Genomic DNA, 19,402 nt, shown 5'->3' with positions numbered 1-19,402 from the left:
ACAGAAATAACGCAGAGCAGCACAGTGCCTTTCTGAGATGATCCCTAATTGCCTGCTTTAAACTTCTTTCATACTGTGTGTGATGGAGGTTGTTGGCAGGACTGAGACTGCTTGTGCCAAGTGGTCAGACAGCTGTCCTCTCAAGTGCTAAATTCTGTTAACTCAAGTACTCTGCACCCTTTACTGCCCTCTTCTTGACAGCTCCAGTAGCTTATGAGGTGGACCAGTCAGAGAGACCCTGCTAAGCCAGAACATGCTATAGCCACCGAATTTAAGAAGCAAAAGCCTCTGATGGGAGCAGTGACCAGTAAAAGCACCACAGAGCTCAAGCGCTAATTAAGGCAGTAATTTCTTGTTGCTCTGAACAGAAAGTTTGTTTAAATCTAACGGTGACTGAGGCAGGCTGGGTGTTTCACAGTGTCAGTACTTTCTGCTTGTCTGGAGCAACCAGTCTGGTGGCTACTTCTGTATATCTAAAAGCAGCAGTTAAATTTTGCACAGTGGATTTATCATCTTTGCCTGCAAAGGAAATGTTTTGTGATTTTAAAAGAATATACATTTTGCCTTCTTGTGGTGGGGAAAAGAATATTAATTATGTTAGCCCCCCAGTTGGTATAAACAGTAGACCAAGTGATCTACATTGATTTAAGAAAGAAAATATGCAGAATTGCCTGCTTTTGTTCTGCATTCCATCTCCCTTTGGCCACCAATTTTTCTTTCAAGAGACATTATTGTGTGAGCTGCCAGCATTAGGGCATACTTCTCCGTGACTACAGTTTAGACACTCCACTGTAGCCTTTCAAACCATGAGAAGTATTTTGAACAAAAAGAATACAATTGCTGTAATTGGAATTCAGCTCTGAAAGCTTGGGCTAACGTTCTGCTGCCTATGAGAACCGTATTAGGATCCAGATTATACATAGTCACTACTTGAATTTTATGCAGAAAGCACCCAAACTCAAACCCCTTCAATACTGCTGTGTCTTCTTCTCTAAAACTGTAGTGAATTAATGTCCTTAGTTCTTGAACAATTCCTGTAGCTCTCAAGATTTTCTTCAAAACTTTTCCTTCTGAATAATAATCAGATGCAATGTTTCACCTTTTACAAGACCTAGTGGAATTTAAATTTGAGATAATATGATTGATTTTTCAGAACAAGATTTCAATTTTAAATTCATTAGTAGAAAGTTACTGTCTGCATTGAGAGTATTATTAAATTACACTAAACCAAGAAAACTATACATGCAATTTCCAATTATGAAATACTTCTTCACTAAATAAAGCATAAGTGAATGTTGCCAAGCTTTACAAATGAAATTCAATATTTTTCAGAGATACAGCAGCCAGCCAAGAATATGCCTGATTTTAAAAAAGGTAACACTCAACAGCATCACAAGAAGCATACTTAAAAGTACATGTAATTTACAAATACTGTGATTGTAGATGCAAATGAGGCACTTCTTTCCTCAGTGGTTAATTGCATATATGGACACCTCATTTGCATGAACAGTTGTGATAAATTAAGATATGCAAAACACTATTAGCATGTTTGCAAATCAGATGCTGTTGTTAGGGAACAACAGTGATGTGCATCCACCGTTCTGATCTGATTTTATGAGTGGGGTCATTTTAATCATGCTTTGCTGCAGGTGTTTTTACAATATGTACTAAAAATGTACATTTTTTAAAATTTACAGAATTTTTAGAATATGAACCTAGATTTGGTTTGTTTAATTATTAGTAGTTTGACAGTGTAACCAGTAGGCTTGCCACTTGTGCATTACAAAAGCAAGGAAGAAATGAGAATGAGCAAATGGCGGGAGAGAATTCCTAACTGACATAATATGTTTCGATCCAAATACTTGGTCTGTAGGAAGACAGAAGCAGCTATGCTTGTTTTCTAGAGAGTTGGAGCAGAAGCACAGATATTAGGGAGACAGTACTGACAGACTGAGTTCCAGAGCAGTACTGGTCATGCCTACAACAGTCTGAATGTCCAATCCATTCTGTCCTTGAAGTTGTCTTACAGAAAATACTAATCTAGCACAGGAAATTGGGATGAAAGCTTATACATGTGTCTTCCACATAGTATTCTGAGCAGTTCAAATCTAAGAGGAACTGATGTGCTGCTGGATGCAGCTCCATACCTGGTGAACCTGTGCCAGCTCCACCTCTAGCCTTGCTGACCTTTTAATAAATCCAGTCTTAGTGGTAGTATACTTAGGTTTTGGAGCTTTAATCTTGGCCTGGGTGAAAGAATCTGGGAGAGATGCTTCCAGTTCACACAGTCCTAAGAAGTACAAACAGCGATTAAGTAATGGAGTGGTGGGGAGAGAACTTGAGTTTTGTTGATATTTTAAGTAAGTATCTCATACAAAGTAAGTCTTCCAAAATGCCTTACCTGCAAAGGTGTTAAGATAGAAGTTTTTTACCACATAGCATTCAGAATGGTTGTCTGGGAAATAACCAATTCTAGACAAAGGAGCGTATGTTTGTGATGCAAAGTCTGTATATTCTTTGATGATATCTCGTCTCTCCAGCTTCCCCATCACATTCTTCCTCTTAGCTATCAGTTTCCTGAGCACTGAAAAGGAAATATAAATGTGAGAAGGTTCTTCATACAAATAGTTCTAACAAAAGCCCTATCTTCGGAAATTCACAAAAGCTTTTGCTGGTTAACATAAAACATGACCTTTTGGACCAGAACAAATGCTGGCCATGCATACTTATATTGTGGATGCAACCCGCTTCATCTTGAATAAAGACTGCAACCTTGTGAAAATAAAAATGGCTTGTCTGAAAACTTAAATCTCATTCTACTCTCTCCCCAGTTTTCAAACCTACTCAGTGCACAGTCATGCTGAATCTTTTTTATTTTCTCTTCTTTAGCCTTCTGATGATTTTGCCAGTGGTCATCCAAGCGCTTGGCATCCAGCTCATTCTGATTCTTTTCTCGCCTCTGCAGCAGCTTCTTTAAGACTTCCAGTCGAACCTCCTGCAACCTGCAAGGAAAGAAAAGGCCGGGTATGACCTACTGTACTCTGCAGTGTTCTGTGCAGTGCTGTCATCATCATATCCTACATACCAACTGACTACTTTACACATAGTTCATATCGCATATCTCAAATTTAATCTTTCTTTTTAAAAAGTGAGTTTACCACTGGTGAAAAGTATTGTGATAGCAATCTAAAATTAACAAAAAAACAAAATTTAACAAAAATATCCTTTCCCAAACTTAGGGCATTTTCACAGAAATAAAAGGCTTGTACCCTTCAGCCAATCCCCTAAACCTTCCTGTTCCTTCTCTATTCAGCCAATAATTAAAAGAAATTAAGAGTATAATTGAACTCCTACTTTTCTATTTCCTGTTCTCTAAAGGCCCACTCCTTCCTCTCCATATCATCCATCATTTTCCTCCTCTTCGTGATTTGTGAGGCATTGTCCATTGTTGGAAGAGTTGCTTCCCATGCACGTTTTTCCCGGGCACGTTCAATCATCTCCACCTCGGCAAGTCCTGCTGGTAGCCCTCGACCTTACAGGGACAAGAAGAGGCAGCTCTTTAGAAGAATGGTGAATCCAGCAAATAACCACCACCAATAAAGTATTAGAGGGCTGGATAGGCACACACAAGCAGAGCTGTCAATAGCCAGAAGTAAATACTTCTAGGGCCAGTAAAATTCTACAGTATGAGGAATGGTAGGACCTGCAATTGCTATAGCTTAGTTGATGTTAACACTAGCACTTCATTCCTCTACTGCAGGCTGCAAAGGAGGAAAAACTTTCCCAGGACAACACTTTCTGAGAATGAGCACTTTCTTTGGCATGTTCAGTGTCCATCACTATTGTGGGTGTGATGCTGGGAGATGAGGATCACAGGTATATTCTGAGGCACCAGTGTTCGTGCTGATTTTTCACTGATGTCTAACTCAGAACAGCTGAAGAACAGTAGGTAAATAGAAAAACTGCTCCTAGTTTGTATCTGTAAAACATATGACCTTTTTATATTGAATGATCTCAAAACTCTTTATGAAATGCCCCAGAACAGCGCTATTAAGTAGGAAAATAGCATACCTGTCTTAGAAATAGATAAAATAATATGCCTCAAAGGAAGACAAGGAAGGGCTGCCAAAGCTGGCAATAGACTTGAAAAACCTTGAAAAAAAGAAAATCTCCTGCCAAAGAGGCGACGATTATTATCATTTATCTTAATTTCACAACTCACCCCAAGTGAGTGTAGCAAGTGTCAGAAGTTCAGGGACTGAGCCACTGGGAACTACATATTCAGGGGAATAGGGATCCGTCTGGGCTTCACCATCCCTGTAATCTGTCTGTGTGCCCAAAGTTCGTAACTTGGGACTGAAGACCTTGTTGTCTCTTGTAGCTGAATGGACATAGGGCTCTGTCCTAAAGACATGCAAGATGGAAGAATGTTTGTAACATTCATTAAAAAAACCAAAACAAAACAAATGCAACACTAAGTCAAAGGTAGAATACCCAAATGTGTTTTATCTTAACATTGCTCCCATTGATGTTAACTCCATTATCTTTAGTAAAAGCAGACTGAGGCTACACTGAGTCCTCTGAAACCTCCCTCCTTAGGTAAACAATCCAGAAATCTTATGGTTTCAGCTCTCACAAGTTATTACATGCAGATCTTCCCTATGTATCCATTCTAAAGCACTGCTTTTAATGGGCACAAAAAGTAACTCATGGTTGAGTGTAAAATGAAGCTGGACTGCTTCAGTTTAGCTTACATGTTTGTCTTTCCAACAATTGCAGAACAAAGATTCAATTCTGATGTAAGCACATGCAACTTCCATTGACTCTACTAGGAAATGAATCTTCTTATGTCCCCTCAAAATTTGATCCCCACTGGAAACCACATTAGACTACTCCATGGATGCTCTGCACCACTGAATAGTACTGCAAGTATCACAGAGATTGTAATAAAATATCAGAAGATTTTCCAACAATATTGCTGTATTGGAGAATCTTCTTTGCATTGGTATCTCTTCTAGGATTCAGAGACACTTGGCTTTCTCTTTCAGGCCTCACAATCATAACACACTTGAGGCACATGTCCTTTACCTACAAATTACTACTTATATACTGCAAGCAAATTCTGAAACAGTCAGTCACCTGTTTCTTCAGGAGTTCTTAATGGTGAACAAACCCTTACCTCTTAACAAATTTCTCCTGCTGGTTCATTATGAATAATATTGGTCACCAGCTAAATAGTTTCCCAATCTTTTTCTAGTGAGATATGACCCACTACACAGTAATGTTCCAGAACTCACTACTTACTTTGCCATTGCATAAGCAACATTTAGTGGAAGCAGCTTATTAGAAGGGATGAGAGGTCTGAAAAGAGAATGCAGATGTAAGACAACAACCATGAGCATAAAAGATCATTACAGTTTAGAAAAACTGCAGTCCACTAATTTCAGTGGAGTTACACTGATTTCCCACAACTCAGGTTCTGTAGTTGCATGTTTAAGAATTGTGCCTGAATGTTAAATAATTCTTTCATAGCTAAGGAGTAAGAGATAAAGTTTCACCAGCAGGACTGAGTGTTATTCTTCTGTCAAAGCAGCAAGTGGAATTGCAAAACAAGACAATAATTAAAAGAAGTTTGTTTTGAGTGTGTTCACAACATTTTGTGTTTGTTTCACTAATTAGTTTACTTTTTTCACTTTGAGCTTTTGAGAGGTTTTTTTTGAATAAATTCTTGAAATCCTGAAATGAATTCCTACCATCAGCTGGTAAGGTAAGCTGGTTTGGACTTATCTTACTTAATTTGATTGTTTCCTTTTTTGTAGTATTTTATGAAGCATCTTAAAAGTGATATGGGCTCAACAACATAGTAATAATTCCTTTTTAGGCATTCTTATAGTTTGCATATTGCAGTTCACTATCAATTTCCCTTAGCATCTGAGAGACTTTAAAGCTTAATTTCAAATTGCAGAAGATAACATCATCTTTGTCCTTTTGTTGTTGTTGTTGTTAAAAGAGCCATAAAGAACTTCAATTTATTAAACTTGGCATTTTTTTTATATTTAAAGTGGACATATTGGCCAATAGCTGTTGACTATTATAGTGAATGTAATTCGAAGTATATGTGACTAAGTTGAGAATGTTTGTACGCTAGCTGTTGGTTCAGATCTTGAGTCCATTGCTGACCTGCAGTGTCATTCTGGAAGGAGCAGAGCAGTCCTGCAGTAGAGGACATTGATGAAAATTTAATTAAGGATTCCATTTGCTTCCTTTCTGCTCCTGGCAGAAACTGGGAATTAAAAGGTTCCTTCTTACGAAGGCACCTTTCCAGCAGTCTGGAGAACCACAATGGTTTTGTGAGCATCTTCTTCCTTTGTGTAGGAGGATCTACAGCCCAAGGCTTTCTACAAATAATTATCAAGTACAGAATGCCTGGTACATTTGCTTATATGGTAACTCATTACCTGAAAATTCTGGCATAGTGTGAATTTAAAAAGACCTTGTGATTTAAGATTTGGTTACTATTTATATTTTCCATGGCAGTGATCAAAGAACTGACAGAAAAGACAGAAAAAATAAGGCTCTGGCATTTATTCACATGCTCTTTAAACTGCACAAAAGCAAGCTTCTGAACTCTGTTTCAAATCAGTTCATTCCTTACCGTGCAAAGTATTTGTAGCGATTCCTTCCACTAACTTCAGGATCTTCATACACAATTTGAGGTATTTGAAGAGAAGATTGAGCTCTAAAATCCAAAATACAGGATATCATTTAAGAAGTATATTCAGAGCAGTTCTGATCTTTTTTTCTTATGCTTTTTTTTTTTTTTTAATCTCTCTCTGCTTCTCTGGTTGCACAATGAAACATGCACACTACAAATTCTATAAAATCCCCATACTTGTACAAGCAATTCTATTTTGTTTTTTTCGTACCTACATATATAGCAAAACAGTTTGACACTTTATGTATATTTCCTACTATGTAAGGGCAAGAAATTGTCATTTGCTGCCTTTAATAAAAATGTCTTATGTGCTTGTCATGAAAAGGATTGGCCACTTGTAAATGCTTGACCTTGTAAAGCAAACTACTTTTATTGGGAGCGGGGGGAGCAAGCTCATTTCCTCAAGAGGGAAAAACTTTCCATAACAGAAAATACGTGTAAAGGAGTAGAATGAACAAAGGGGAAGACTACCACTTTCTACTTTTCAAAAGTAGCTAAAGAGATTTTGAGCAAATGTGGAAAATTTTAGAATCAGCAATTTCAATTTGAATTCTCCAATAAAGGAGAAAAATTAGGATGATCATGTGAATGTTTCAAAACCTGTGCTGGAACAAGTATATCTTTTGCAAGAACAGTCTTTCTTCATTTTTTTTCCCCCATTTTGAAGTAGGCAGACTGTTTAAAATTTTCACTATAACATCTTGGAGTGTTTTCTTTATTTTAAAGCTTTGGAAGACCATGAGGTAGACCTCATTAAGGTAGTCAGTGAGAGAACATGTAGAATTGAGTCCTTGAAAAGCTATGCATGAGGATTGCTATTCGATTTCACAACCACTTTATACTCCAGTCTTATTCTTCTCAACCTGCAAGGTAGTTAAAACCAAGAAAGAGAAGTTCTTTTTTTTAAAAAAAAAAAAAAAAAAAGAAAAACCCATATCATGCCATTAAGGTAAGTCATTTCTTTAAGCTATATATATGGCAAGTCCTGAAGGTCATGTTTTTCGTAAGACCATTTTTGGCAATTTGTAAGAATCCGGACCTCAGATGTATGGGATTGTGGGTGCTGGAGTTGGTTGCTGCTGCCTAATTTTAAATACAGAGGTATATTTACAGAGATACAATTAACAATACATAATATTGCTCGACAGCTGGGATCAAAACAGCGGATCGCATGCTGAGATCAGTTGTCTTCAAAGACCTCATCTAAGCCCTGCGAGCTGTGCTGTGGAACTCAGGGAGCCACAGTATGGCTACCCACTACAGCAAAGCCTATAGAGAGATGCTTCATTAACCTCCCGTGACATACAATTTACTGCCAAGGTAAGTTTAAAGTCATCTCTTCCCAGTGCTTTCAGTCATATCACATAACAAAAGAGAGGGGAATGTTTTGAGATGCAGTGCTGTAACCTGAGAATACTTGCTCAGCACTAATCAACCTATTATTGTGAAGTTGTGTTTGTAATTCAAATGAGTTAATTGAGCTGACTAGTTCCACTAGCTGACTCTTTACATATCAGACTGTTGCTCCATCCAGATGGATTTGTGTTTCATTCAGCACAGGTGGGCACTTATTCTTATGATCTAACTTTATTAGCATAAGCTGTTCATCCTGTTATGGTATAGTTATAGGCACAATGGGAACTCAGTGAAATAGCCCCTTTTATTCCACAGATCCTGCCTCTTGCATGTCCTTGACTTACATTTGCTGACTTTGCTGAAATAAATGAGCATTTATTCCTGGTAACCTTGCAGACGCAATGCAACTACTGAGAAGACAGCTGGGAAATATTCTATCTTCTGTATCAGCAACACTGTCAGTCAGTGCAGGTTGAAACAGAGGGGGTGTATTTCTCATGTTTTGTTAATTTCAAGGCATTTTGCAAATACATGTTGTTGAAATGCAAATCAATTTTAAAGCGGTGCAGGGGTCAAATAAGTTCTTGTTACAGAATAACAGGCAAAGTATAAGAAGCCACTGAGGTTTTCATGTGCTGGGGACAGTTTGAAATGCTGAAAACAAGAAAAAAAAAATTCTTATTTTATTATGGAAATGAGAAGAATATGCTTTCGAAACTGAACAAAACCAGGTGTGAAATCCGCTGTATCATTCTTAAACATCTTCGATCACTGTCTGGCATGTAGTAGAACTTACCAACAAGCCCAGAGCACACATCATCTGAAAAGCCTACGGTCTAAAGTTAGCTTGTTAATGCAGCCAAAACTTCTGAAAACCACTACCTAGGCTGATGCCTGCCATCTTGAATACAGCCACAAGAGGACTCAAAAAAATACATGGTGTGGCAAAACACATAAACGTGTTTTTTTAAATATTTGCTGAATCAGAAGCCCAAACTGTGATGCCAGGAGAAAGTTCAACTAAGAAACCCCTGCACTAAAAATGTGGTGCCCTGGTTCAGGCCCCATACACCCTTGCATGAGCAGCAAAAGCAATCTAACCAGCTGCAACTGCATGGGACTAAAAGGAAACAGCTCCTGCTGAAGTAACACACATGAGTCACTGAAGTCTTCATAACTTATCTGATCTATAAGAGATTGAAATAACTCTCTTTCCCGGTAACCGCTGCAAAGCAGATAGCACAGGGATGAAGGAATGTGCAACATCCATCCTGTAAGAAACAGATGGGCAACCATACTCCACAACAGCTGCAATCTCTTAATTTCAAGGGAAATATAAGTAGGAGCAAATTGCAGTCATCTCCACTTCAGTGTGCATGGGTTTTTGTTGGTTTTGTTTGCATGTTTGTTTTAAATTATCCAACCATAGAACACTTACGCAGCAAGCTTCTGAAGAGCCTCCAGGCGCTGCTGAGCCCTCCCTCTCCATCTTCGGTCAATAAATGGAGGCACCGGATCTTTGCCCTCCAGGCACAAACTGTGGCCCGGGAAATGAATCAAGCTACTAAACATACTTCTGAGCATTGGTGCCTTTACCTAATGTTCGTGTGGACACAAAGAAGAGAGGCAGTGATTTAGCAATTTCAAACAGCATTAGAGATCAGAATTTCAGCTTGCTGTGATTTACAGGACTGCACATTTGGGATGGGGAAAGAAGGCATACGTATGCTAATGATGTCAGCTGGTTAGATGGTACTTCTCAAGATGTGGAGCATACCAGACTAGCAGCAGATGCACAGTTATGTCTTCTGGCTGTTTTCCAGTGTCTAAACTTACACTTAAAATCGAAGGATCTAACGGTTCGTTACATAAAGAAGTTAGCGTGCCGTAACTGTGAATATGCAGTAATATGAACTTCTAGCACATTACCCCATGTAACTCCCTCCTATTTGGTGTGCTCTAGAAATGAAGTAACATATTCCACTTACAAAGTTACATTATTTTATACTGTAACAGTTTTAGCATATGTTAAAAATATCTCTATGGGAGTTAGCACACAAAAATGATCACATTAAAAATCCACACCCTTCCTTCTAAGCACTAACTCCCCTGGGTAGGTACACCTTAAATCTCTAAATTTATGGTTGCCAGTAAATCTTTGCAATTGTGACTCAAGTATAAGTGATGTAACTATATTGGCTTGAGCTTCTGTAAAGCCTGAAATCAGTTTTGAATTATGAATCGCTCCTTTCATTTCAGCAGGTGCTAACTCAGATGCATATAGGGTAGTGGTGACATTTCAAGCACACTAACTCACCACAGTGTAAGAGAGTGTCAGATGATGAAGATGTAGGTACCCTGCTATGAGTAGCTGCTTGCTGTGCATGAGACTGCATTTTTTTTTCATTTCTCTCCAAAGGGAATTCAGCTTTCAGGCATTTGGAAAGCCCTATAAACTAATATCATCACAACCCCTGTCCACCCGGTTTTGTGATAGAGTAAGAATTCAAAGATGTATTGTTTTGAATTGCACATTATGCACTTGCTGATTTGTATGCTTAAAACATGTTTTATGCCAGTCAGAGTGAGTCCGTCACCATACCCATCCGCAACATTACACCTATGACGTGACATTAGTGACAGTATGCTTGCTTACTTTGTCTGTCCTGAACTGTTAACACAGCCATACTGTTGCAAGGATCTCTATGATGACAGGCAATGTTTCCAGCTCCATGTGTATGTCTCTCTACAGAGAGGCAGACAAACACACATTTTTTCCATGTAGGTATAAGAAAGAGTCTGAGATAATGGGGTAGGAGACATCCAGAAACATTCTTCAAAAAAATGTTTCTTGATTCTATTGTTGGAAAGCTGCTCAGGGATTTTGTCCTCACGGTACAGCAATGGAGTTTCAGAGTTCAGAATATCTGCCTTGCAGGCTCAGTCAAGTGCATAGCTTCAGGGGACTCTGTTTAAAATCCAATTCATTGTGCAGTTGTACTGAGTCTGTTTTCCTTTGGCATTCTACCTATATGCAGCCTGTCCAGCCATCAATCACTGCTCTCTGAAGGTGTGACTGCAACTCCCACAGACATGCCCTAGCTGGTTTTGAACTAGCTGGGGTGAATACTGATAGCAGGGGAGCAAATGCAGTAGGGAGCTAAGCATGGGCTAACTAGCTGAGGGCTTAGCTAGTAAGTTAAAATTGCACTAACCTAGTATGAAGAATCAGGACGGGTCTGCAGTCTTTACAGGCTGCTTAGCTGTTGCTACCTAGTTCATTTTAAACTGTCTAATTATGCTACCTTGAACTGTAGTGTAAGTGCCCAAGGTAAATGAGAAGGCACCATGTGAAATAACACATTATTTTAACAGTTCTGCTTGAACAACAGCCCAAGAACTGTCCAGTTCGTTTAGTAGATCTTAATAACATACAAGCTATTGTTAACAGCATTTGGAGATAGTCTTTTAAAAGTACTGACACACAATTTAGGAAATTACTCAGGACATGAAAGTGGGCATTTCTAGGCTGCTGCTACAGTCACCCTAGGCCTGCAGTCATGGTTACTCCCTGTGTTAAGTCTTGGTTTAGATAAAACTACCTCCTTTGCTTTGTATTTTGCTGTTTTAAGGGAGCAGCTTAGAACTGAGACAGAGTTTCTACCCATGTGTATGCATACACGCAGAAACATAAGGCGCACATGTGAGCTATCTTTGGCCAACACCTACCACTTTATCATCGACAAGCTGAACGTGGACATTTGACTTTGAATGGTTCTTCTCACTTGATAGTGTGTACAGAGGGTCTGAAAGGTAAGTGAACAAATGGAACTAGTTACATATTTGAGGAATCAGCATGAATCATCAAGCTCCATTGTCTGTCCATATGAGAGTATAAAACAAACTAGGGAAGAAAAAAACTGAAGTACATGTCTCCGTATCAAAGAAGTTCCACCATCACACAAATGAGCCTCAGAGCTGAACTACTACTGTTCTGTGGAACACGCACATGACCGAAGAAAAACCTACTTTCTTTGGAAGCACTGCCAAGTTAAAATAGAAGATGAAGACATGAAACAGAAAAAAGAAAGCATGGTGCAATGGTAATCAGTGGAAATATCGTCCTCTCCATGATGCGTCCCTCTGGGACACAGAGCTAGCGCTGACTTTCCTCCAGCTAGCAAATGTTTCGCAGTCCCAAGCCTCTCCTCGCTCCTGGTAGCTTCCTTACCGCTGCCAACCCTAACGCTTTACCCCTGTGGGGCTCTGCCCCGCTCCTGGGGCTTGCACCCATCCTCCCGGCTCCAGACCTGCTTTCCCTGCCTAGCCAGTTGCCGGCCCCTCCGCGACAGCCCCTCGGCCCGCTCCGGCCCTGCACCTCGTCTATGCACGGCGGCCGGTCGGGGAGAGAGGCGGGAGGCCTGCTCGGGCAGCCTCAACCGCCTCACGACCCGCACAACCGTCCCGTCCCCTGCCAGCACCTAACTCCCCACCCGGGGACCGGCCGAGCCCCCCTGGACGCGACCTCCCTCCCCGCGGAAGGGTGTCGGGCCCGGTCGCACCGGTTCCCTCCCCCCCCCCCCAAGCCCCGGTGGCTGCAGGGGGCGCGGGGAGGACGCCGTCCCTCCCGGCCGGGCCTGGTACCGTAAGGGCAGTGGAAGGTCCGGCCGGGAGCCATTTGACGGCCGTCCCCGAGGAGCGGGGCCCGCACCGCGCCCGTCACCGTACGGCTCATGGCGCCGCCGTTCCCATGGCGACCGCCGGCGGGCGGGGCCGGCGATGCCACGCCCCCTACGGCGGGACGTTAATACCGGCGGGGGGGGGGGGGGGCGGTCCGGTTCCCCGGGGGCGGTGGCGGCTTCTCGGGCCTTTCCCCGGGGACAGGCCCGGCCCTCGGGGTTTTTCCCCGCCGTTTCCCTCATGCTGCCGCCGCTTCCTCCGAACCTCCGGTGGTAGGGGGTTGGCTCTCCCCACCCCCCCCACCCCCCCCCGCAGGGCCCTGTGGGGCGGCCCGGCCCGGCCGCCTCCATCTTGTGCCGCCGCAGGAGGGGAGGGAGCCCGCGGGGTAGCGGCGGCGGCGGGGGCCCGGCCTTGTCCTGCTCCGGTGTGGAAAGGGGGGGAACGCGGGTCTTTCGTCGTCTTTTCATCTTTCGTCGGGCTTAGGTGGGGTTTGGTTTTTAACGGCTCTTGCTGGAGTTGTTTTATGTGATGCGCTCCAGTCCCCCTGGACCCTCGCTTAGTGATTAAGAAAACTGGTGTGGGAATGACAGTTGGGGACTGGGTTCAAGCCTGGGTATTATTCCTGGCTTTGCTTGTTACTGTTTAGGACTTCTGCGGCTGTAAAGTGGTGAAAATAGGGTTGGTATCCACTGCCCGGAGAGGTATTTTTGCACGTGTAAAGCATCTGGAGAGACCCGCACAAAGTGTTACAAATAAACATTAGGCTTTGCAAAACATTGCTGGTTTTGCAAGGAGGAGGCCGTCCTCGCTGTGAGGAACAAAGTTGGAAGTTTCTTCGTGCCGTTAAACAAGAAGGGCTAACGCTTTGGTCAGCCTAAGGAGATACGGAGGCAATGCTGCTGACACTTGCGATAGGACGTAAAAATCAGCAGAATTGCAAATGGGCCCTTTCCTCTGCCTATAATCTTGGAGCAAGTCCCTCGTGTTAGTTATTTTGTATATAAAACTCTGTATACCGAGTAATTATTCACAGCTTGCCACATCTGACATAAAATTGTGGCCCCTCAGTGCTTCATCACAAGAGAGCAATGTTAGAACCATGGTTCCAAATTCCTTGGCTCTGCCAGTTTACGCATAGACATTTAATTCAACTTCGAATGCTGGTTTACTTTCTTAAAGGCCCATCACTTGCTTGAAGCAACAACTTCTTTCTTAGGGTAGTTGATCAAAATGAGTCAATTGAAGACTCGAATGTGGGTCTGAACTAAGAAATGCTGTCACAGCTTTGTTGCTGACTGACGTGTATAGGATACTACTTTCCGCAATGGATTGATCCATGCCCTAAAGATACCCAGCAAGCTGTAAAGGCCCTCATTTTACTAGAGAGCTTTACAATGTGATCTCTTATTTTAATTATTGACAGGGGCAACGAAAGTCACTTTTTAATAGAGTTGCCCAGCATTTCTCATGATCAGATTCAGTTTTCCTGTTTTGTATCTCATTTCATTAGAACTCTATAATTTCCATGCTGAAATTTTTCCATGCTGGACATCTGCCTTGAGGCAATGAGGTGTGTAAACTGTACTTTGGCCAAAAAAATGATTCTTTGTCAGCTCCACCCTCTCACATTTTTCCACTTTAAGGTTTTCAGAGATGACTGGATACAGGTGGCCTGGAGTTCTGTTTTTCTGATGAGGAAAGGAACCAGATGGAAACCAGGTAGAGAAGAAACAATGGAGCAACTACATGAGTTCTTGACAGAGTACAGCAAAATGCCAGGGCATAGCTTAACAAGTGAGTACTTTCTGGAGTTGTGGAAGATCAAAAAGGGGCAGTCCCACTATTAACTTTAATCGCATTAAATTGGACTAAATGTGAGATGTTGCCACCTTCTTCTTTGTTCACCATGAGCTGCCTGGCCCCGCTGCCTCTGATCTCTTGGTGTTGGCAGCTGAAAGACTATGTGGGGAACCATCTCGGGAGACTGATGTGGCTGAAAACTAACCTGTCAGAAAATAAAAGGTAAAAGTTTTCAGGTCACTGCATAGCTGCCTGAAGACTAGTACTGGCTCACGGAAGGTATATGTGGCTGAGCTAAAAAGCTCAAGGTTCAGGTTCATGGAGCTTGCTTAGATTAGATTGGGGGTGGGGGGCGGTGAAATACTGGCTTATTTTTAACTAACGTTTCAGAGAAATCTCTGTGAATTACAGATGTGGACAGTGAACAGCCTTACAAGTGTTCAAAGATGTGTTGATTATTACTATCTTGAATGTTCTTTGCCTGAAGTCTTCATATTCCTGTGGATCTGCAGCTGGAGTGAAACCTGGCCAGGGCCCCTGGCATGGTAGTGTGTGCTGCGGAATACACTGCAACAGCGAAGCAGTGAGGTTTGGTCTGAATCGGTCTTTTTTTTTTTTTTTTTTAAATGCAGATCAGCCATTTCCAAAGAAAAAGATCCCAAAACATGAAAGGCTCTGAGAAAATGTTTGATCCCAGGCAGTAAACTCGGCAACCTTGTCTCTGACCAGCGCTTTGGAAAAGGGACTCAAAGCTTATCTGGCAGGTCGGTCTGTCCGCATCAAGGACACATCCTGTCACTCTGGTGAAGGTGAGCTGAAGGCAACTAAACTGTGAGCAATCAAAAAAGATTCCTGTTTCTTAGTTACAGTTTTCAAAGAACTTGACCGGTGGGCTTTCTCCTCAGGGCTGCGGGCTGTAGCATGATTTTTTGGGTTGGCTGTTTTGTTTTTTTTTTCAGTAATAGCTTTTCTAGAACAAGACTGTAGCTGAGCTGGGGTGCTGTCTGATGACTTTTTTTATAGCCACTTGGCTCTGAGGGGACACCAGGTGCTCAGATGTACGAGTAAACTGTCCACACCTTTGTGAGTTACTGTGCAGTGACTGAGCGGACTAACTCTGTGCCAGTGCTTAGCATGTTGCAAAATTGCAGTAAAGTGCACTAGTTTAGCTGCCCATGAAAGAGGCTGAGCCAAATGCATTTTATCTCACATTAACCTTGAGATAAGATGGTGTAATTTGCTGCAAGATGAACTACTGCTCTGTTGATGGACTCGTTATGCTGTGATGACTTGCTGATGCGTTTGACTGTAAAATCAGACAAAGAGAAGTGGAAAATTTAGACAAGGAGGGTAGGATTAGGCATTAGTTGAGAGCAGAATAGTGGCTGGACAAAGAGAAGATGGATCGGATGTGAAAGTGTGGTTTTAGAGGAGAAACTTGGCTGGCTAAGCAAAGAAAAATTAGTAGAAGAGTGTGGTGGTAGAGAACCAGTGTGCAGGGGGAGGAGGGAGAGAGAGGGTGAGCAGCCAGTAGAGCAGAACTGAAGTGGTCTTGGCAAGAAAATGGGAGACCTAGATGAGGAGCTGAAAAAGTGGGGAAGGGTGCATAAAGGCAGGACAAGGGGGGAGAAGGCAAAGAAGTTGAGCTAAACAGATGATGAGTCTCTCTACTCTGTCTTCCTTCTGTCCTCCAAAGCCTGGGAGGGAACTGGGTTTCTTGAATATGACTTTTCCCCTGAAATTCACGAGGATCTGTGAAGCCCCTGGCAAGATGTCATCCATCTGGCTTTAAGCTTAATTATGTAGATAGTGCTCTTCTGCTCTCTGTTCGTTAGCAGTTGTCAAATGACAGCACTGTTGTGGTGGTGGGTGCATGTGATGGTTTGTGGCAGCTTTTTTATAGTTATTAAAAAATTCTTAAGTTACAGGCAACAAAGTTACAGCAATAAAAGCACTGTTGAGGCTTTGATTGCAGGAAATGCCAAAATTGTCTATTTAAAACCGGTAACCGTTAGCGTGCCATTTCCCATTCTTGCCACAGGATGTCGCAATTTCTCCATGTATGGTCCATCACAGTCTCTAACCTGGGTGGCGCCAGTTCAGCATTTCTCTTAAATGTGGAATGATAGAAAATTAATTTGGCCCTTGAAGCCATCCAAAGTAAGCTCTAATTTCCATTCCCTGTCCGATCTCCACCTAGTTTACTAACTGTGTATAATAAACACCTCTTTCCAGATGTGTGAAACAAGAGCAGGAAAGCAGCAGCACAAAGCTGCAGTCAATGTGATTACAAGGTTTTTAATCCAGAAGAAGTGGGCCTTCCTCCCAGCCCATCAGAAGAGACCGTGAAAGAGAGTATGGAAAAGAGGAGGAGGAGGAAGACGTGGTCATTATTCCTAGCAGGGAGCACATCAAAAAGATGTGAGAAGACAGATGCTGTGAAATCTAACTTTTTGTGGATTAAGGCCATGTCTCTGTGCTGGCTTTTGGCTTAGTAGGGCATTATATCCATTGTGGAATACCTCACTTGTAACTTGTGACATCTTTTGTAAAAATGGCCTTGGAGTACTGATTGTGGTAAATGGAGGTTTGCCGGGGTGATGTCTTTGGTTTCTTTGTACTGTTTTTACTAAGAGCTCTGCTGAGGCATCTTGAGATACAACTACTGAAACTGAAAAAACTAGATGAGCCTCATTATAGGAGACCTGTTCTCTCCTGCTTTTCTTTTCTTAGTATGACTGTTGGCACACTTCTTGTACTAAAAGCAGTCTGTAGATGAGGATAGCCTAAAAAGTCAAAGTTCAAAGAAAATGAAGTAGTAGTGCTTTGTGATCACAGTTGAAGGATTCACTTCAAAGTGTGCTGAAAGACTTCCGTAATGGTTTTGATTAGCACTTGGGGAAAAAAAAATAAAAAAGGAAAGTGGAATGAAGGACATTTTCAGCCCATGGTTCAGAGAAGTCCAATTTGTGACAAACCCCTGAGTTTACCAATACTTCAGGCATCTCTGAAGGACATTTGTATACTTAATTTCACTTGCATTGAATGAGCTTTGGATGAGATTCTTAATGAACAGGGATGACATTTGAATGATTTGCTGGGCTGAAGTCAGAAATGTTGTTGTCTCACCTCAGTAGGAAACGGTTCTTGGATCGAACTGCTTAGGGGACTATTGAATTCCTAGTGTTCTCACTCCTCCCATGCAATACTCGGAAGAATAAATGGCAGTGCCAACAAGTTAGCTTGCAACTTTCAAGTTCCAGTGTGTTAAGACATTTCTTTTTAAAATTAAACCTCAGATTCCCTCTGTTCCTTGCTGCACCAATCAGTGGTTGAATCAGCAGAGGGGATGCCACATCCCAGTCAGAGCACAGGAGGTAAGAGAACAACCAGAGGAACAATTTGATGGAAGGGGAATATTACATTAACAGACAGGATTTTATCCCATAGGCTTAGAAGTTGGGATGAGCTTATATCTTCAAAGCAATCAAACTACTTTTTCCTTCTGGAGACCTGGATGAGAAATGTACTTATAGCTGGGTTGTGATGGGACTCCATATCTGCTTTTCGGGAGGGTTTGGCTCCAGCCTTATCATCTGTTTGTCTATTTTAAAAGTAAATAAATTAAAATCTGTATTTGCTGGTAGCTGCCTGTTATGCTGGGGGAAGGAGAGAAAAACCCCTGACTGGGAAAAGGGAGCCCAAGTACAGGGAGGGAGGGAGGGAAGGCAGGCAGGCAAGGTGTAAGTAGAAGGAGCTTGAGGAGGGATGGGAGATGTTTCAGGGAGTGGAAGGGGTTCTGGCCACCACTGAGTTCTGGTTCTGGTGATATCCATTTCTCTCAGCTCCATACTAAGCAGAGAGAGGACAGTTCTTGCTTTAAAAGGGCAATCCTAAAAACCATTTGGAGCCTGTTAATAGTCTGGATGGGAGGATGTGAATTGCCCTATTTTACTCAGCCAAGCCTGAGGAGAGGCCCTGCTGAAGTACTGAGCTCCCTAACACTTGACTGGTGGTGCCTGTGTAGCCTGCAGGGATGCAGGGAGGGTGCTGTCACCAGCAACTGACCATCCTGGCCCGGCCGATGGATCACGCTTCCCGACTCTGCTCTCCCCCAGACAAGGCAGGGGGCTGGCATGACTAAGAGGGCTGATGACTCCCTCAGAATGTCAGGGGCTGTAGAGAGAAGGTTGTCTCCTTGAGCCAAGGAGATCTCTTTACCCAGAAGCTCAGGAGTTCAGTAGCTAGATTTTTAGTGACTGCTTGATGGATTGTTTGTACTAAAGCCCACAGCAGCGCAGGGTAGCTTAACAGTTCAGCAGACAGGGAGACACGTAGTATGTATTTATCTGATGTGTCAAAAACTATGAAATGGAGTACCTTGCCGACCTCTGCAGCATTTCTGCTCTCCTTGCTCTTTCTCCTATTGTTTGCCAAGGTGCCTGGTCAAGTCTGGCTTCCAGCTAGTTGGAAAACTTTACCAGGGAGTGAATGTTTGTGCTTGCCTGATCTGAAGGGAGCACCAGGGACTCTTGATTTTTCTGTGACCATTTTAACCACTCTTTTCATGGAATTAAATAGCTGGACAGAAGTGTTATGGAGACTCATTTTAGCTTGTTGTTAGAATACAGTATAACTCTTCCATACACTACACTCTTATTTCCTCTTAAACAATTAGTGTGACATGATCTTAATCCTGTCTATTACTTTCCAAAAAAATATTTACTTATCATCCTTTAATTACAATCCACTGAGGGCTAGGGGCCTGGGGGAGGCCTACCAGAAATAAAAGGGTGAGACAGCAGTGACAGGACACTCAGGCCACAGGAAGGAAAAAGCTAGAATCGGATG

At 42.2% G+C, this 19,402-nt stretch overlaps 1 protein-coding gene and 1 long non-coding RNA gene across 2 annotated transcripts in view; one reads left to right on the top strand and one right to left on the bottom strand.

Annotated features, from left to right (window-relative positions):
- CFAP91 (cilia and flagella associated protein 91) overlaps positions 1-12,806 on the bottom strand; it is a 32,178-nt gene extending 19,372 nt beyond the window's left edge. The window contains exons 1-10 of the mRNA XM_075034394.1: positions 12,716-12,806; positions 11,801-11,877; positions 9,510-9,667; positions 6,656-6,739; positions 5,305-5,361; positions 4,223-4,404; positions 3,355-3,532; positions 2,845-3,002; positions 2,402-2,584; positions 2,148-2,290 (exon numbers count right to left, since the gene is read on the bottom strand). Of these exons, the coding sequence (XP_074890495.1) occupies positions 2,148-2,290; positions 2,402-2,584; positions 2,845-3,002; positions 3,355-3,532; positions 4,223-4,404; positions 5,305-5,361; positions 6,656-6,739; positions 9,510-9,667; positions 11,801-11,877; positions 12,716-12,806 (1,311 nt within the window). The remainder of the gene's footprint in view (positions 1-2,147; positions 2,291-2,401; positions 2,585-2,844; positions 3,003-3,354; positions 3,533-4,222; positions 4,405-5,304; positions 5,362-6,655; positions 6,740-9,509; positions 9,668-11,800; positions 11,878-12,715) is intronic.
- Positions 12,807-13,050: 244 nt separating this feature from the next.
- LOC142033876 (uncharacterized) lies at positions 13,051-17,777 on the top strand. The gene is made up of 4 exons (XR_012651376.1): positions 13,051-13,234; positions 14,395-14,545; positions 15,184-15,360; positions 16,787-17,777. It is a non-coding gene; the product is annotated as an uncharacterized LOC142033876 (long non-coding RNA).
- Positions 17,778-19,402: the final 1,625 nt, after the last annotated feature.

This window comes from Buteo buteo, chromosome 8, assembly GCF_964188355.1.
Source record: "Buteo buteo chromosome 8, bButBut1.hap1.1, whole genome shotgun sequence".
NCBI lineage: Eukaryota > Metazoa > Chordata > Aves > Accipitriformes > Accipitridae > Buteo > Buteo buteo.
The sequence above is the reverse complement of the archived record's forward strand: the minus strand, read 5'-3'. Positions and strand labels throughout refer to the sequence as shown.